The sequence below is a fragment of the Lynx rufus genome, unplaced genomic scaffold, assembly GCF_022079265.1.
Source record: "Lynx rufus isolate CCGP_SWC_20201006 ecotype Redwood Valley unplaced genomic scaffold, mLynRuf1.p SCAF_11, whole genome shotgun sequence".
Classification (NCBI taxonomy): domain Eukaryota; kingdom Metazoa; phylum Chordata; class Mammalia; order Carnivora; family Felidae; genus Lynx; species Lynx rufus.
In genome coordinates, this window is record NW_025814825.1 from 49,610,019 (window position 1) to 49,628,102 (window position 18,084).

The 18,084-nt window shown below is 35.1% G+C and overlaps 1 protein-coding gene across 3 annotated transcripts in view; it reads left to right on the forward strand.

The window, feature by feature from the left end:
* The window catches only part of SHOC2 (SHOC2 leucine rich repeat scaffold protein), a 105,680-nt gene that overhangs the window by 33,629 nt on the left and 53,967 nt on the right, over nt 1-18,084 (forward strand). For all 3 annotated transcript variants that reach the window (XM_047073432.1, XM_047073431.1, XM_047073433.1), the window contains exon 2: nt 12,148-13,092. In XM_047073432.1, coding sequence (XP_046929388.1) covers nt 12,390-13,092 — 703 coding nt within the window. In that variant the 5' untranslated portion in view covers nt 12,148-12,389. The remainder of the gene's footprint in view (nt 1-12,147; nt 13,093-18,084) is intronic.

The following is an 18,084-nucleotide window of genomic DNA, read 5'->3' on the forward strand; positions in this document are numbered from 1 at the left end:
TTACTGGTTTTATATCTTTGTGTTTCACAAGGTACTCCTTGTCCTAAAGAATGTTGAAATTAAGGTATAAAAAATTACCTTTAAGATTCCTTACAGTTTGAAAAATTTTCTTACCTGTGTGAAAGATTATTTTTAATCTTGTATAAAATGAAGTTTTTAAGACTTAAATTTCCCTTCTTTGGTTAGGTTTAGATTATTTGCTTTTATTGCCTTATATTACCATTATTGTGATGACTTTTATGTTTAGGAAAAATAGAAGAAAAGATTTGGCTCTAGAAAAATCTTTTAATAATAAAGTATTCTTTTTAATGAATACATATTATCAGTAAAATATATTATAAGTAGCTTACTTTTCTGAGATGTCAGATGTAATTGTAGCCTGTTTGTTAATTGAAAGAAAAGGTTTTAGTTGACCTGCAAAATTAGACATCTGGGTTGCCTTTTTAGGTGAGCTTGGAACTTTATTCAGAGATTAAGAAAACAAGATACTCATTGCGTCCTTCTTTTCTTCATCCACCTGTTCTTAAATGTTTATCTTCCCAAGAGTACCAGTATTTTCTCATTTTTGAAAAAAAAATTTTTATGTTTATTTATTTTTGAGAGAGAGAGGCAGAGTGTGAGCAGGTGAGAGCCAGAGAGAGAGGGAGACATAGAATCTGAAGCAGGCTCCAGGCTCTGAGCTGTCAGCACAGAGCCCGACGCGGGGCTCAAACTCATGAACTGTGAGATCATGACCTGAGCCGAAGTCAGATACTTAACTGACTGAGCCACCCAGGCGCCCCAGTATTTTCCCATTTTATATGCCCTCTGTGGATTTTCTATTCTCAAACCTTCAGGTGCCATTATGCTATTGATACCAAAGCCATAAGCTTATTTTTAGCCTAGACCTTTCTGTTTTATTCTAAATCCTGTTTTCAGGTGTAGAGTAGATGTTTCCACGGGATCCTCAGTAGAAGTTTGTTCACAATTTTACAGGTTTTCCTTTCTGGTTCCCTAACTTGGATAATCACGCTACATGTATCTGGTTATTTAAGCCAGCGGTTTGACATTACTCTGGATCTCTTCCCATTCATGGGGAATGGGGAGGATTACTCCCATTCATCTCCAACTGGTTTCATTCATTCTGTCTCAAAAATGTCTCTTGAGTTATTCTCGTCATCTGCTGTTACCTCTGGTTTTAGTTTAAATCAGTGGTTCTCAGGTGCCTCAGACCTAATGTCCCATTTATATAACAAATTATTTTGTAATACTTCCTTTACTATACTGAAACGGTGGTAACCTACATAATTAAAAAAAAATCCGTGTAATTGATTAATTGAAGGGAGAAATAAAAGAAAATACACCTTTTGTTTGTCAATATGAAAATGCTCAGGCACAATACTAGAAAATAATGAACCAAAAGCTTGTACATTTAACAGTTGGAAACTTATTTGGGAGGGTTGTTTTGGTGACTCAAATGCGAAGATCTGTATGGGTGTGTGATGGTCAGAAATAATAAAAAATGAAATTCTTGAAGTTCTAAGCTAAACACAGTAACTTTCCTTCTAGACTGTAGACATTGTTTTCATTCCTGAAAAGTGAAAAAATTTAGAGTTTATATGTAAAATGGTTAGGTTCTAGGGGTGCCTGGCTGGCTCAATTGGTAGAGCATGCAACTTTTGATCTTGGGGTCATGAATTCAAGTCCCACATTGGGTATAGAGATTACTTTAAAAAATGGAGTTAGGTTCTAAGCATTAAAAATTATAAATAAGTGTTTCACCTAGGTATGCATACCTGATGAGAATTTAAAGGTTGTGCAGCGTGCAGAGATGGTTCTTCATACCTCCACACCCTGGCCCGTAATGCCAGCCACACTTCCCTAAACAGTGAGACAATGAACCTATAAATTTCAAAATACTCTTATTAAAAGTTGTTGAATTTATCATTATGTTTGGCATGGCTTCATCGCATGGTTCCAGATTTGGTCCTGCATTGGAATCACCTTGAAAACTCTTTCAGCATACAGATTGCTGTTTTCTACCTCAGATATTTATTTTGATAGCATTCTTGGATTAGGGCTTAGGATTTCTAAGCTCCCTAAATGATTCTCCTAAAACATATCTAGCACTGATTTGGGAGCATTTGAGATTCAATCATTAGATTCTGTAGTGGCCCTCTAACTAGTTTTTCTGTCTTCTTCTAAACTCCTGACCTTTCAAAATCATTCAGAACAGTACCAGATAAATTTTTAAAAATAGGTCTGTGATCATGCCCTCTTCTTTTCATGAGTCCTCTATTGGCTCTGCATATTTACTCTTGACAGCCCCTGAAAGTATTCTTCTAGAATATTAGGGTTTAGAGCGTAGAGTTTGAAAATTGTAGTGCTGCAGAATAAAGTCCAAATTACTAAGTTTGAATACTTAGCCTTTCAAGATTAGACAGTCTTGATTTCCAACCTTATTTTGGGGCCTAAACTCCAGTGTAGAAAAACTGCTTATGGTTCCCAGTGTGGATAATTTTCTCATGCCATTTCAAACTGCGCACACAATATCTGCCCATCCCCACAGAATGAATTTGTGAACCCCTCTTCAACTTTGAGGACTCAACTGTAGCCTCATCACAGTACTCCCCCCCCCACCCCTTCATCTTTGTGCTCTCATATTATCTTTCCTAAAGTTTTATAACTTGCTTGTTTCCCTCTCTTTGTGAGATCACTGAAGACAAAAATATAGGTTTTTGTTTGATTGGGTTTTTTTAGCCCCAAATAGAGTATAGTACCTGACTCATAGGTGCTTGGTGACTGAGTGGGGGTTGTTAGGATGATGGGGTTGTACTAGATGATCTCACAGGTTTTTCTAGTTTTGGTATTGATGGTATAAATATGACTGATAATTCCTTTCCCAAGAAAGTGTGTGCATTGTTTACCTTTTAATTTTTAGATTTATGTACTATGTACCTTTTAACGTAAAGACATGAGTATTTTTTATCGTGGTGGCTGTGCAGGTGAACTGTATTGCTGTAACACTGAGATAAATAACATTAGATATAATGGACCATGTGAATAATATTCACATGGCAGGTATTGAAGTGCATTGAGAGAATATAATCATAAGTATACTATGATAGTTTATTTCATAGGTCTCCTTTGACATTGGAAGAGTTTATTCATGTTCATAGAATACCAAACTGTTTTCCAAATTGGGAAAACTTTTGCAATCCCAGTAGCAGAGTTAGGGTTCCAGTTTTTCCATATCCTTGTTAATACTTGTTATAATCAGGATACCATATTGTTTTGATTTTGCTTCCTAGCACTCTAGCCCATCCTTTGTCCCCAGGAAGGAACCTTCTCTACCTTATCTGTAAATTTTGTAGTTGTCTAGGGTCATGGTGTTTGTTACAGATGTCCTGAGTCTAGTCCTGAACTTCCCTTCCCCACCGCCCTGCTTTTGGCAGTGTTTATGGTCTTATAAACTAGCAATATGCTGATAACTCCCAAATTTGTTTTTGTCTCAAACCTCTTAGTTCCAGGATTCCCTGCTTCAGCCTCTCTGTCCATATAGAGTATATTACTAAGTTTGTTAATTTTTCTTACTAAACATTTCTTGAATGTACCCCCTTTCCATCTGTTGCATATTATTTTAATATAAGATCAAGTCCCACCTTGTTACTGCAGTGGTCTTCTAATTGGTCTCCTGCTTCTACTCTTTGCCTCAAAATCCATTCTCTATACAGTACTGTGAGAGATTAAAAACAGATCATGTTACTCTCTTAAAATCACTGAGTGGTTTAGAAGAAAATCTGTGCTCATTATAGCTACAAAATCCTGCGTAATCTTGTGTTCTTAAGTACAGTCTGATCTCAGATAGTAAAACCTTAGCTTCCATTTAGTTCCTCTGCCTCATAATGTTCTTGCATATCTCAGCCATTACATCTTATTTTCTCTTTATGGAATGCTTTTTTGTTTCTTTTTTCTCCTTGACTGTAAGCACTTTGAGGGTAGGAACCATGTCTGTTTTATTTATCACTTAGCATGATGCCTAGCACACAGAGGAGTGCAATAAATACTTTGTTAAATGCTTACATGATGTAATTATATTTCTTTTGCTTGAAGTCTTCCTTGGACTGTCAGTTAGAAACTGTTTATGTATGTCTTACTAGTATTCATCTTCTATACACATGTTATTTATAAAATGCCTGAGTAAATAAAATTTCTGTGCATTGCTTCTTTACCATATTGCCAGAATTGTGCTCCAGAATAGTCTCTAGTTCCCTTCCTCTTGGGCCCAATATAGTTATAACTCATTTACCTTTTATTTTTCCAGGGTAATGTTCACCTTCAATTCTATGATACATGTCAGTTATGTTACTTGTGTTTAAATTTTAATCAGATGAATTACAAAATAATGAAATCGTTTATTTTCAAGGAAAGAAACTACTGGAACTGTCCTTTTAATCTGACCCTCAAATTCTAAGAGTACTGGTGTGACATTTGCACAACACTACTTAGCTGGATATTGGCAGGCTATACCTCAGGCTTATGGTAGCATCCACGACAGCACTGCAGATATTTTTCCTCATTCCATTCCCATTTAATTTTTTTTTTTTTAACTAAAAGGTCAGTTTTTGTTAGATATGAAAATAACTAAGACTGGAGTTACTGAGTATTTTGATGTGTAATATTCTAGTTATCTTTTAACTTTATCTAGAAGACAAATGTATGCTTAGAATGTTCCTGATTTACCCACCATTATTTTATGAATGATAATTATATTAACTAAAGTGTATTTAAATGTATTTGTACTTAAAAGAATCTTTTCTTTCCTGGTAATGTTGATGGAATATGTGCCTTCCCAAATTGAATGATATCTGTAAATGGGTATATTTTTTTATCTGATATTGAACAAGATTGAGAAAAATCTTTCCCCAGCCAATTTGAATTATTATTCATTTATTTAATTTTTTTTTTTTTTTTTTTAATTTTCGGGGCACCTGGGTGGCTCAGTTGGTTGAGCATCAGTCTCTTGGTTTTGGCTCATGTCATGATCCCAGGGTTGTGGGATTGAGTCCCACATTGGGCTCTGTGCTGAGTGTGGAGGCTGCTTAAGATTCTCTCTACCCCCCCACCTCTATCCTGGAAAAAAAAAATTATTTTCATCATCTTTTTTTCAAAAATGAGGTTTTTAAAAGTTCAATTAAAAAAAAAAAACCTCTATGCTTTTTTATAATTTATATATGGTAGAGTTGTATTGACCACTGTATTTTGTTTACGTTTTTCTTTTGAAATAATTTTAGATTGATAGAATTTATAAAAATGTACAGAGTTCCCCTTCTCTGAGAAATGAAGAGAAATAAATACTCTGCATTTATTTTCCACCAATAATGACATACAACTGTAGTACAATTACCAAAATCAGTAAATTGACACTGGTACAATATTATTAAGTAAACTGCAGTCTGAGATTTCACCAGTTTTTCCGTGCAGTCTTTTTTTTTTGGAGGGTGGACGTTGATTGTCCAGTGAAATTTTTTTTAAACTTATTTTGAGAGCAAGCGAGCACAAGCAGGGAAGGGGCAGAGAGGGGTGGGGAGAGAATCCCAAGCAGGCTCTGTACTTAAGATCATGACCTGAACCAACATCAAACAAGAGGTGGATACTTAACCCATTGAGCCACCCAGGCACTCTGATAGTCCTATGAAATTTGAAAACTTGTACAAATTCTTATAACTGCTACCATAACAGTCAAAGTACACAACTGTTTCATCACTTCAAAGAATTTCCCTCTTGCTACCCCTTTATAGTTCTACTTTCACCCAGCCCTAAGCCATAGCAACCACTGGATTTGTTCTCCATCGTTACACTTTTGCCATTTAAAAATAGTCCATGAACAGAATCCTACAGAATCACACATGCTAACTTTTGATACTGTTTCACTCAGCATAATGCTCTTGAGATCCATCCCAGTTTTTGTGTGCATGGATAGTTTGATCCTTTTTATTGTTGAACAGTGTTCCATTGTATGGATGTACCACAGTTTATCATTTCACCAGATGAAAAACATTTGGGTTGTTTCCACTTTTGGAGCATTTATAAATAAAGGTGCTATGAACGTTTGTATACAGTATTTTATGTGAATGTAAGTTTTCATTTCTCTAGGGTAAATACCTACAGGTGCAGTTGCTGGGTTGTATAATGTATGTTTATGAGAAACTGCCACATTGTTTTCCAGAGTGGCTGTCAGTTTACATTCTCATCAGCAATAAGTGATAGATCCAGTTTCTCCACATTTTCACCAGCACTTGGTATCATTCATATTTTTTATTTTTGCTCTTCTAATAGGCATGTAGTTATATTTGCATTTCCCTAATGACTAATGATGTAGAACATTTTTGTATGTGTTTTTTTGGGGAGTGTCTCTAGAAGTCTTTCACCCCTTTTCTAATTGGATTGATTGCTTTTTTATTATTTAAAGGAGTTCTTTATGTATGCCAGATATATTTTCTCCCAGACTGTAGCTTGTCTTTTCATTCTCCTCATAGTCCTTTGACTAGAGAGAGAGGACTTTTCTTAGACTTTTTTTTTTTTTTTTTTTTTTTTTGTAGGTGCCTATTGGTGTTTTTGAATTTTGGCTTTTCTACTGCCAGGATATGTAGGAAACAAAAACAAAAAAACATAGAATGTATTACCAGGTTATCCTTCATCCAGGGTCCCTAGCCACTGTACCTTCATTTTTGTACCTTTCAGAATCTTCTGCTAGTTGCTTTATGTATTTTATCCAGAGTTTTACATTATAATTCAAGGGTGGAATGGAGTCAGAGGGGTTTACTTCATCTTGTTTGGAACCAGAAGTCCTATTCATTGTAATTCAATATGCAGTATTGTAAAACTTTCACATCCACATTTATGGTAAGACAGACTAAGGAATATATTTAGTATATGTGGCCTTATTGATGTGTTTTTTAAAAATATTTATTACATTTGATGATTATCATTATAGTCTTATACCAAGAATAGATCTTACTAGGCTGGTGCTTTCTCACTTCTGTCTCCCCTCCAGTCCTCCTTCCCCTAGATTTTAGGAAATTGTAGCTATTTTAGAAATTGCTAAAAGTAATGTGAATATAAGAACAAGGAAAAGTGTTTTTGTTTGTTTTTTACTTCTTGCATTCAGTTTGCATTCCTGAAAGGAATGATTTAAAATCAGAAAGTGTGGGGGCACTTGGGTGGCTCAGTCGGTTAAGCACCTGACTTCTGCTCAGGTCATGATCTCACGCTTCCTGAGTTTGAGCCCCTGTGTCGTGCTCTGTGCTGACAGCTCAGAGCCTGGAGGCTGTTTCAGATTCTGTGTCTCCCTTTCCCTCTGCCCCAACCCCACTTAGGCTCTGTCTCTCAAAAATGAATAAATGTTAAGATTTTTTCTTTTTTTTTTTTTAATCAGAAAGTATGACTTGGAAAACTATCGCCTGAGGGCCAAATTTAGTATGAAGCCTCCTTTGGTAAACTTTTATTGAAATGTAGCCATACCTAGTCATTTACATACTGTCTGCAGGTGTTTTCGTGCTATAGGTGTTTCATGATGGAATTGAGTATCTGTAACAGAACATCTGGCCCACAAAACCTAAAAAAATTAATATGTGGCCCATTACAGGAAAAATTTGCTGATCCCTGACTTAGAAGGTATTGGAGGCCTAAAGCATTGTAATCAGCATCCTCCTACAATGATGATCTGGACAGTTATCTTTGAAATACACCATGGTATAGTGGAAAGAACATACATGGGCTTAGTTAGAGTCAGGCAGACCTGGTTTTGAATTTTTCCTTACTTACCAAGTATCTGACTTCAGTGCCTCAATTTTCTTGTCTATAAATTGGAAATAGAGGAACTCTTCTACTTAGGGATTTGAAGTTAAGAATTTTCATAATTTGAGGGTGCCTGGGTGGTTCGGTTGGTTAAACATCCGACTTCAGCTTGGGTCATAATCTCATGGTTCGTGGGTTCGAGTCCTACACGGGGGCTCTGTGCTGACAGCTCAGAGCCTGGAGCCTGGTTCGGATTCTGTGTCTCCTTCTGTCTCTGCCCTTCCTCCACCCATGCTCTGTCTCTTTCTCTCGCTCTCTACAAAAAAACATTAAAAAAATTAACCATTAAAAAAATAATTTTCATTATTTGGAACATAGCTATATACCAGAGAAAAATTGCATCAACTTAGACCTCTACTAACAGATGGCATTGGTAGTTTCTAATTTGGTGTCATTTTTGAACTAATGATAAAATGGACTCAAGGAATCTACCTTGGTTATAAGTAGAGACACTTTAAATATCTTCTTTGATGTGGTTGTGAGAATTTGAAGTAAGATAAAAAATTCATGTCAGATGCTCTGTACGTGGTATTATGGGATGGGGAATGAAGGCATCTTTGGGAGTGGTAAAGATCCCAGTATAAAAACACCATTGCTAGCGTCAGCTTAGTAATTGGTGCAATTTTATGTTTTTTTCACTAGATTTTAAACATTTTTAGAACGGGTACTGTCACTTTCTGTTACATAAGTGGGTGCAAGAGTCAAATTCTGTGCAAATGTAGTTTTCTCCCACTATGTTATAAAGTGATTTTAAAAAACCTATTGAATAGTTAATTTCCAAGAACCATGAAAGAGTACTCACAATACTTTTTGCTTGTCAAAAAAAACATTTAGCAGTGTCACCTGAGTGAGGTCTGGATTAGACTCATAACAACTTTGGGCTGTCAAGTCATTTGTTCTCTTAGACGACCTATATTTTTACTGGATGAAAATTTTTTAGTTAATAGTCAAGCCTGGTTAGTTAATTCCTTTCAGTATGGTGAAATGTCAAAGTCCAAATTCTATTCTCTGTAACTAGTTATATTTTTATGAACTTTGACTTAGCTATTGTATGTACCAGTAAATCTCATTATAAGAATTATAGGATGAGCGTGTGGGTCAGTTCAAATCCATCACTATTGCAGGAAAACTATTTTTTTTTTAATTTTTTTTTTAACATTTATTTATTTTTGAGACAGAGAGAGACAGAGCGTGAACGGGGGAGGGGCAGAGAGAGAGGGAGACACAGAATGGGAAGCAGGCTTCAGGCTCTGAGCCATCAGCCCATAGCCTGACGCGGGGCTCGAACTCAGGGATGGCGAGATCGTGACCTGAACCGAAGTCGGGACGCTCAACCGACTGAGCCACCCAGGCACCCTACAGGAAAACTGTTAAACAGCTCAAGTATCTCTACTATTAATGTCAAATACAGTGGTGGTATTTATACATTTTGGGAAGTCTCTTTTCAGACTTAAGTAGAAATTTTAAATTATTAGTAACTTGTTTTGTCATTATTACAGTTTTCTTTCCTGACCTCCCCCCATCCTCCATTTTCATTTTTAGTTTATTTTTTATGGGACCATTTTTAACATTTATAGCAGTATCATGTATGCACCATACAAATATTTATGTAGTTGTTTGTTTTTTTAATTTTTTAAAGTAACCTCTATACCTGTAGTGGGGCTTGAACTCACAACCCCAAGATCAAGAGGCAAATTCTCTACTGACTGAGCCAGGAGGCACCCCCTCAGTTTTCATTTTTAAAATAATATTTAAGGAATACAGTATTTAATATACCAGTGGTCTGATGTTTGGTGTTTAGATTTGGTTATATCAGGTATTTCCAAAGTGGATAAGCATTTGCTGAGACCTTTCTTTTTAAAACATGTTTCCGAGATTATTCTTCTTAAAGATTCCAATTAAGTGGTTTAGGATAGAACCTGGGAATTTTATTTTATGTTTTTAATGTTTGTTTGTTTGTTTGTTTATTTATTTATATATTTTCAGAGAGAGAGAGAGAGAGAGAGAATCTCACCAGGCTCTGTGTTGACAGTGCAAAACCCAGGGCAGGGCACAAACCCATGAACTGTGAGATCATGACCTGAGCCAAAACCAAGAATCAGATGCTCAACCAACTGAGCCACCCAGGCACCCTGGGAATTTTTTTTTTTTTAACCAATATCCCAGGTTTATTTTATTTTATTTTTTGTTATTAGGGAAGTTTGGGAAACATCAGAATAGAAGAACAAGGATTCCATCTTAAAAAATGCCAAGTGTGTGTTTAAAAAAGTGTCATTTTTAACTCTCACAAAAATGCTTTTAAATCTGATTATTAAGCAGAAACTTTACTTTTTGAGAGGCTAGATTTGTTCTTTAATATGTAACATCTTTTAATACCATCTGCAACTCACTTTAAATTCAGTACATACGTATCTTGCTAAATAGAAATTTGATTTCCAGAAACTTGGCATAATACGTTTCTTATACACAAATCAATAAGCAGTGTCTGTATTCCGTCATCTGTGTATATCTTCCATTATTCTTTGTTGTATCATTTTAATAAATGTGCTTTCATTTTGGCTCATCAGCATTGTTTCTCAATCCGTACCTCTAAGGTTTTTTTTAGTCGAGTCTCCATTGTAGCTCAAAATATTTTCTCATTTTGAAAGGATGGTGAGTAGGGGGGAGATAATAGCTTTTCTGGTGTGCTAGCAACTAATAGCATGTTTATTTAATTGTAGAATCTTACAAGCTGATAAATTCAAACTCTAGTCTGGGAATTTACAGATCATCAGTTTTCTACCCAGTTCTGGTTATTACTGCACCTCTTACCCTTTGCTTCAGCAAAGTTCTACCTTTTCGCTTTCCTATGGCAAACTAAGGTCATTCAATATTCTTGGCCTAAATTACCTTTTCATTATATGTACCTGGACTGATTTGCTGAGTGTTTTGGCTGTCTAATTAAACTGTAACCTTGTGTGGCATAGAGCTCACATCTTTTATATAGAAATTCTTAGCACGATCCTGTGCACATAGACTATTAAATACTATTGGTGTTTTCATAAAATTTTATTAACTTTTTTAACCTCTTAAGCTAATTGGATATTAGTCATTTTGTCTGTAATCTTTAAGCCCTACTACCACATAAAGATCCAGTTACTTATAAAATTAACAAGAGCCATGAAATACAAATTGTATTTATTTTTTAATGTTTATTTATTTATTTTGAGAGAGGAGAGAGAGAGCATGAGCGAGAGAGGGGCAAAGAGAGGGGGAGAGAGAATCTCAAGCAGGCTCCACAATGTCAATGCAGAGCCAGCATGGGGCTCAGTCTCACAGTGAGATCATGACCTGAGCCAAAATCAAGATGCTTAACCATCTGAGCCACCCAGGCACCCCCAAATTATATTTTAAATTTGAAAATGCTTAGAGGGAGGACTGCCTCCTTCACAAAGATTTTACTCCTGTTTTTAGCCTTTGTAGCTCGTTTTGGTCATTTTACCAGTGAACTTTTTCTATTTTTAAGAACCCTTAAGAGTCCTTGTCACTATTCACATGTTTTAGTATATAGATATCATTGGAGATTGCTCTCTCTTACTGTTTCTCAAAGGTGGTCCCTGCATCTACCTGCATTAGAATCACCTGGAATGGTTATTGAACTACACATTCTTCATGCCCTTTTACCTGAACTGTTCGCTGTGCTCCATACATATTTTACTTAGCTCATTTTGTTCTCTTGTGAAACTGTTCCCAATTCTATCATCGTGGCCTTTGAAATCCTTCCTGTTACCTAACGGTGTCTGGCAGTTAATTGCAGATAGAACAATTTTAGTATAGTGATTAGGAACACAGGCTATAGATATATACATTGGAATCTCAGCTCTGTTGCTTTTCCAAGATCACAGAACTAGTTACTTAAACATATTTCTGTGCCTTTGTGTCCTATTTATAAAATAGGGACAACAGTTGATCTCATAGGGCTGTTATATGTGTTAATATTTGTAAATTTCTTAACAGTAGTGCGTGTACATAGAAAGCACTCAAACATTATTATGATTTCCCCCAATTTTCAGTTCTTACAAACTTACAGTAACTTGTACGCTTATCTTACCTCTTCCTGTTAGATTATAAAGTCCTTGAAGATAGAACCTGCCTTATTAATTTTTATAGCTTTTCAGTGGATTTTGCATAACAAAATGTTCAATAGAAAATTACTGCATCAGATCATAAAATGGCCAGATTTTCAGTAAGATTGTTTTTCAGAGCCCATTTACTTAATATAAATTATAATCTAAAGTAATTTAATATTCTTTCTGTATTATATTTCAGGAATTCTAATGAATCGTTGACCAGCAGCATTTTACCAGTTGGAATGAGTTATCAGAAATGGGCATAGTGCTTTTAGATCTAACATGTAACAGATGGCTGTTACTCCATGGTGATTACTTCTTCAAGCCAACACCTTTTTTGATTGTGTAGGATCTTTGTCTCTTCATCTTTGAATTCCAATGACTGTTGTTGGCAAATAAAACAAAGGAGTTCATGTAGTTTTTGCCCAAGCTTGAGTCACCATGAGTAGTAGTTTAGGAAAAGAAAAAGACTCTAAAGAGAAAGATCCCAAAGTGCCATCAGCCAAGGAAAGAGAAAAGGAGGCAAAAGCCTCTGGAGGTTTTGGGAAAGAGAGCAAAGAAAAAGAACCTAAGACCAAAGGGAAAGATGCCAAAGATGGAAAGAAGGACTCCAGTGCTGCCCAACCAGGGGTGGCTTTTTCAGTTGACAATACGATCAAACGGCCAAATCCAGCACCTGGGACTAGAAAAAAATCTAGCAATGCAGAGGTGATTAAAGAGCTCAACAAATGCCGGGAAGAGAATTCAATGCGTTTGGACTTATCCAAGAGGTCTATACACATATTGCCATCATCAATCAAAGAGTTGACTCAATTAACAGAACTTTATTTATATAGCAACAAATTGCAGTCCCTCCCGGCAGAGGTGGGCTGTCTAGTAAATCTCATGACACTGGCTCTAAATGAAAACTCACTTACCAGTTTGCCTGACTCTCTTGATAACTTGAAGAAGCTGCGGATGCTTGATTTACGGCATAATAAACTGAGAGAAATTCCTTCAGTGGTATATAGGCTAGATTCTCTCACCACTCTTTACCTTCGCTTTAATCGTATAACTACTGTGGAAAAGGACATCAAAAATCTGTCAAAACTCAGCATGCTTAGCATTCGAGAGAACAAAATCAAACAACTACCTGCTGAAATTGGTAAGAGACCTTGGGTTACTATTATTTGTAGTATTTGTTATGCCAGATAATTTTGTCAAGTGCCTTTCCATATCAGAAAATATCTGATACTTGCCTAAAAACAGCTGATTCCTAATGTCTTCTTTATGTTTTACTTTAATTATTCAGTTTTAGCAGTATTATATGGTTTGAGATTATTTTATAAACTTAGAGTATAGATGTCGTTGGGCCTTTTTCATATGAACCTATCCTCTCATTTTCATTTGGAGAAAGTGAATACGTAGCAGTAAAAAAATATTTCCTGAATTTTTAACTTGTTACCATCTATTTTTAAAATATTTAAAAAGTACAGTAGATTCATTAAGGGTTACATTTTCCAGTTCTTTCATTTGCCCTTCTTTATCTGAAAAATGTTTGTTTACTTTTACTTGACTTTTCTACTTAATTTGCTACAAAAGATTGGCATATCAGAGCCTTGTAAAAAAGCAAAAGAGTGGTAGTAGTATAAAAAATAGGAAATATGTATGTGTAAACAAGTCAGTAAAAGTAGTTATTTTGATTTTTAAGTTACGGAGTATAGTAAACCTTGACTTACCAATTTTGAGAAATTGATAAAGATATCTGGGCTTGATTTATAACATTTTAAAAAATTACATAAAAGTTGATTATGGAGCTTTTTAAGGGAAGGTTTCTTTGTTATGAAAGGCACATTTATTCCGAATAAAATAGGTGAATTGAATATATTGTTGCTTGAGCATTACTCTTACAGTGGGTAACAAAGGAAACTTTAGACACTGCAGCTTTGTAGAGATATAATATTCTGTGGGTGTGTTTAAAAATTTATTTAACTTTGAAAAAGGTATAAATTTTAGGTATTGTGCTCTTCTACATTTAACTCTAACCAGAAACTTAAAATCTTAATTTAATTGGTTTAATTAAATGCATTTAGAAAATCCATGACAGATTTTCTCAAGCAATGAACTGTACTTTCAAAATATGACTCACTTATGAGATATTAAAATATTCTCCAGAATTTGAATGGAAATATTCATTTTCATGTCTTCAGATAGGAATGTGGTTGTTGATTGACTTTTGATTTCATACCAGATTTAGTCACAATTTCACCATAGTATATATGTTTCATTCTTAAATAGAATTAGAGACTGTTAGCAAAAGAAATGCTAAATTTTTATATAGAGATATAAAATGTTATTTCTTGTTTGTGTTCTTACTGTGTTGTGTATGTATTATACTCTATATGAAAATGTTGGCTTTAATTCACATGAGAGTCTTACTAAGGATTTTTTGCCATAGAGATGTTATCAACTTACCTGGGAATTAAAAATGTACATTTCTTAAGAAATTACAGGACTTTAAATTTACTTCAGTTTGTTCTTAGCATATAGGTATAGCATTTTTACTAAAGTGAATGTATTTTTAAAAATTGGCAAATTTTATTTGGTTGTTATTTGTGTCTGCCTCATCTTTTGACCTTTAGGCCTAAGTTTGTAATTTTAAAAATAACCATGGAATTTGTTTAAGGAGCACCCTCCCACCATTAGTGGTGTTATTGAAGTTTGTGTTCTTGTAATGTTTGTATTTCTGTAAAAATAGTAACTTCATAAATGTTATTTTATTCCAGGCAGGGCATCAGATAGACAATAAACTGCTTTTAAAGATAAAAGTTAATATTTCTTTTTAAAAATTAAAAAAAATTCTTTAATGTTTGTTTATTTCGGGGAGAGGGGCAGAGAGGAGAGAGACAATCCTAAGCAGGCTCTGTGCTGCCAGTGTAGAGCCCGACATGGGCCTAAATCCATGACCTGAGCTGAAACCAAGAGTTGACTGCTTAACTGACTGAGCCACCCAGGTGCTCCAAAAATTAATATTTCTTATTTATTTATTTAGAGAAAAAGTGCGAGTGGGTGAGGGGCAGAGGGAGAGAGAGAGATAATCCCAAGCAGGCTCCCAAGGTTTTATTGCAGAGCCTGATGCGAGGCCTGATATTACAAACTGAGATCATGACCTGAGCTGAAATGAAGAGTCTGACATGAACCGACTGAGCCACCCAGCCTCCCCGAAAAGTTATTATTTCTTGAAAAGAGTTAAGATTTATAAGGTTTAACTTAGATGCATGGATTTGGGGCAGATATTGGAGAAGTTCTATAAAGAACAGGAAAATAAAAGCCCAGTAAAAATAACAATCATAATAAAATATTGTTTGAGCACAATATGTCCTATAGTATACTTTGTATATATTATCTTATTAAGTTTTTATAGTAACCCAGTGAAATAGGCATTTCTTCCTGCATTGTACTGAAGTAGGACCTGAAAATGTAGAGAGATTACATAATTTACTGAAAGTCATGTAGCTAGGAAGTTGACAGGATTTGAACCGGTCTTATTGTACTGCCCCTCTAGTCTAGAAAAGTGCGTCCCACTTCATAGTTGATGACTTAGTGGTCTGGCTGGTTCAGGGGATCTGTACTTTCAAAGAATATGCTAGGTTATTCTATGTATAGCTGCAGTTATTAGATTTTTTTTTTTTCCCTTGGAGGGAGGAGGATGTTAGCAGCTTAATGGAGGTACAGTTCACATACTGTACAATTCACACATTTAAAGTGTACAGTTTAGTGGGTTTCAGTATATTCATAGACATGTGCAACCATCACAGTTTTAGAACATTTTTATTACTCTAAAAAGAAACTCTGTGCACTTTAGCAGTTACCCCTCTTCTGTTTTCTTGAAACCCCTTAGCCCTAGGTAGACTAATTTATTTTGTTTCTATAGATTTGCCTATTCTGGTTATTTCAGATAAATGGAGTTATACAGTATGTGGTCTTTGGTAACTGACCCCTTTTACTTAGCATGTTTTCAGAATTCATCCAGGTTGTAGCATGTATCAGTACTTCTTTCCTTCTGATTGCTGAATAATGCTCCATTGTATTAATATACCACATTTCATTTACCCATTCATCAGTTGAACATTTGGGTTGTTTCCATTTTCTGACTGTTACAAATAAAATTACTGTGAACACTTGTGTCCGAGTTTTTGTGTGGACATTTGTTTTCAATTCTCTTGAGTTATATACCTGGCTGTGGAATTACTGAATCATATGGTAACTCTATGTTTAACCTTGTGAGGAACTTCTGGACTATTTACCTCAGTGGCTGCACCTTTTTACTTTCCCACCACAGTGTATGAGGGTTCCAGTTTCTCTGTATCCTCAGCACCATTGCTATCCTCTTTTTATTATGGCCATTCCATGAGTATGAAGTGGTACGTTTGTGGTTTTGATTTGCAGAGTTTTGATGACTGAATTTGTTTTTAGTTTTTGAAAGCTATCTTTTATTATAAAGAAAAAGACAGAAGTATTTTTTGTGATGCAGATCTTGCTTTACTGCTTTTTTAATTACAAAAAATAAAATCCTGAACCCCTTTGAAATTGTTTACAAATTAAGACCCATGCAGAAAGAACAAGTAAAATGGAAATTTGACATTTTTTAAAGTGTTATATACCTTTCATGTAGTTTGACTTACTGCTGAAACCCCTAACGAGAATTTACAATTCAAAATACATGGTCATTATCGTTTTATTAAATTTCTCCTTCTATGAATTAGATTTGCATTATTATAGATACTGGGTTCATATTATGCATATTACATGCTTATTCTTTTCTTATATGAGTATACTATCAGTCTTGCCATCTAGCTTGTGTTCAGCAATATATTTGAGAAATATGAGAAATTAGAAGTTTTGAAATATACCCTACTGTTTAGTTTAAATAATATATTTGGAATTTGGTCATGATGATACAAGCTGCTCTGCTTTATAGAGTATTCTTTAAGCATTAATGGCATCTTTATTAATGCCATGTGATTTCATACCAGTGATATATATTCACACGGGTGAACACTGGCAGAAAACAGTAAAAGGATACCAAACAGACAGTAAATGTAACCATGTGAAGAGCCAGAGATAAATACATCAGAGTAGCCTAGAAAACTTCATTTGGTAATATTCATTTACCTTTCTTTTTGTGTGATAAGGCATGGATGGACACATAAAGTAAATGTCTTTTTGTGTTAAGTAGATAGGTGGAACACTTAGTCGTTCTTTTACTGATTAAAAAGTCATTGCTTTTTACTTTAGTGTTCCATCCTTCCTGCCCATACCTTCTTTTACCATTTATAATCTTAAAAGAGACTCATCACTGTACACCAAGACAGTTAAATTGTTTTGAGAGGGAAAACAGGAAATAATCACTCCTTCTTCCCATAATTCCTACTGGTTCCCTTGAGTTTCATTCTGGAGGTATGTTTTTGTTTTTATAGTTTATTTATTTATTTTGAGAGAGACACAGCGCCTGCGAGGGAGGGGCAGAGAGGGAGAGAGAGAATCCCAAGCAGGCTCCGCGCTGCCAACACAGAGCCTGATGTGGGGCTCAAACTCATGAAATCGTGAGATCAAGACCTGAGCTGAAACCAAGAGTCAGACGCTTAAAACCCACTGAGCCACCCAGGCTCCCCTGGAGATGTGCGTTTGTAAATTTTTCTTTTTTTTTCTTTTTGGCCTGGATGGATTCGACTTAGGGCCATCAAATAGTCAATTTGAATAATTAGTTTAGGGATTTCTGGAAAATGAAGTTTTAAAGGATTTTATTCTTCTAGGAAAGAAACGGTTGCTCTTTGAAGCCAGGAAAAACTCCATCTTTGTCTTTCATGAATATTCCTACAGTTTGCCTCTGTTGAAGTATGGGCTAGTAGTTTTAGGATTTCTTTAAATTTCCCCCCTTATTTATTCTTGTTAGAAGGAATATTTTTTAAAAAAATTATTCTTCCTACATCATATGTTAAATAAAATGCTACATCATTTCTATATAATATACAATTCACATGAATTTGTCAAAATAACCTGTTTTGCTTATGAGAACGATATGTTAAAATGTATATGCTTTTTGGGAACTCAAATCATTTTTGCTCATTTGAAAGAAACCACTCACAACATTCAG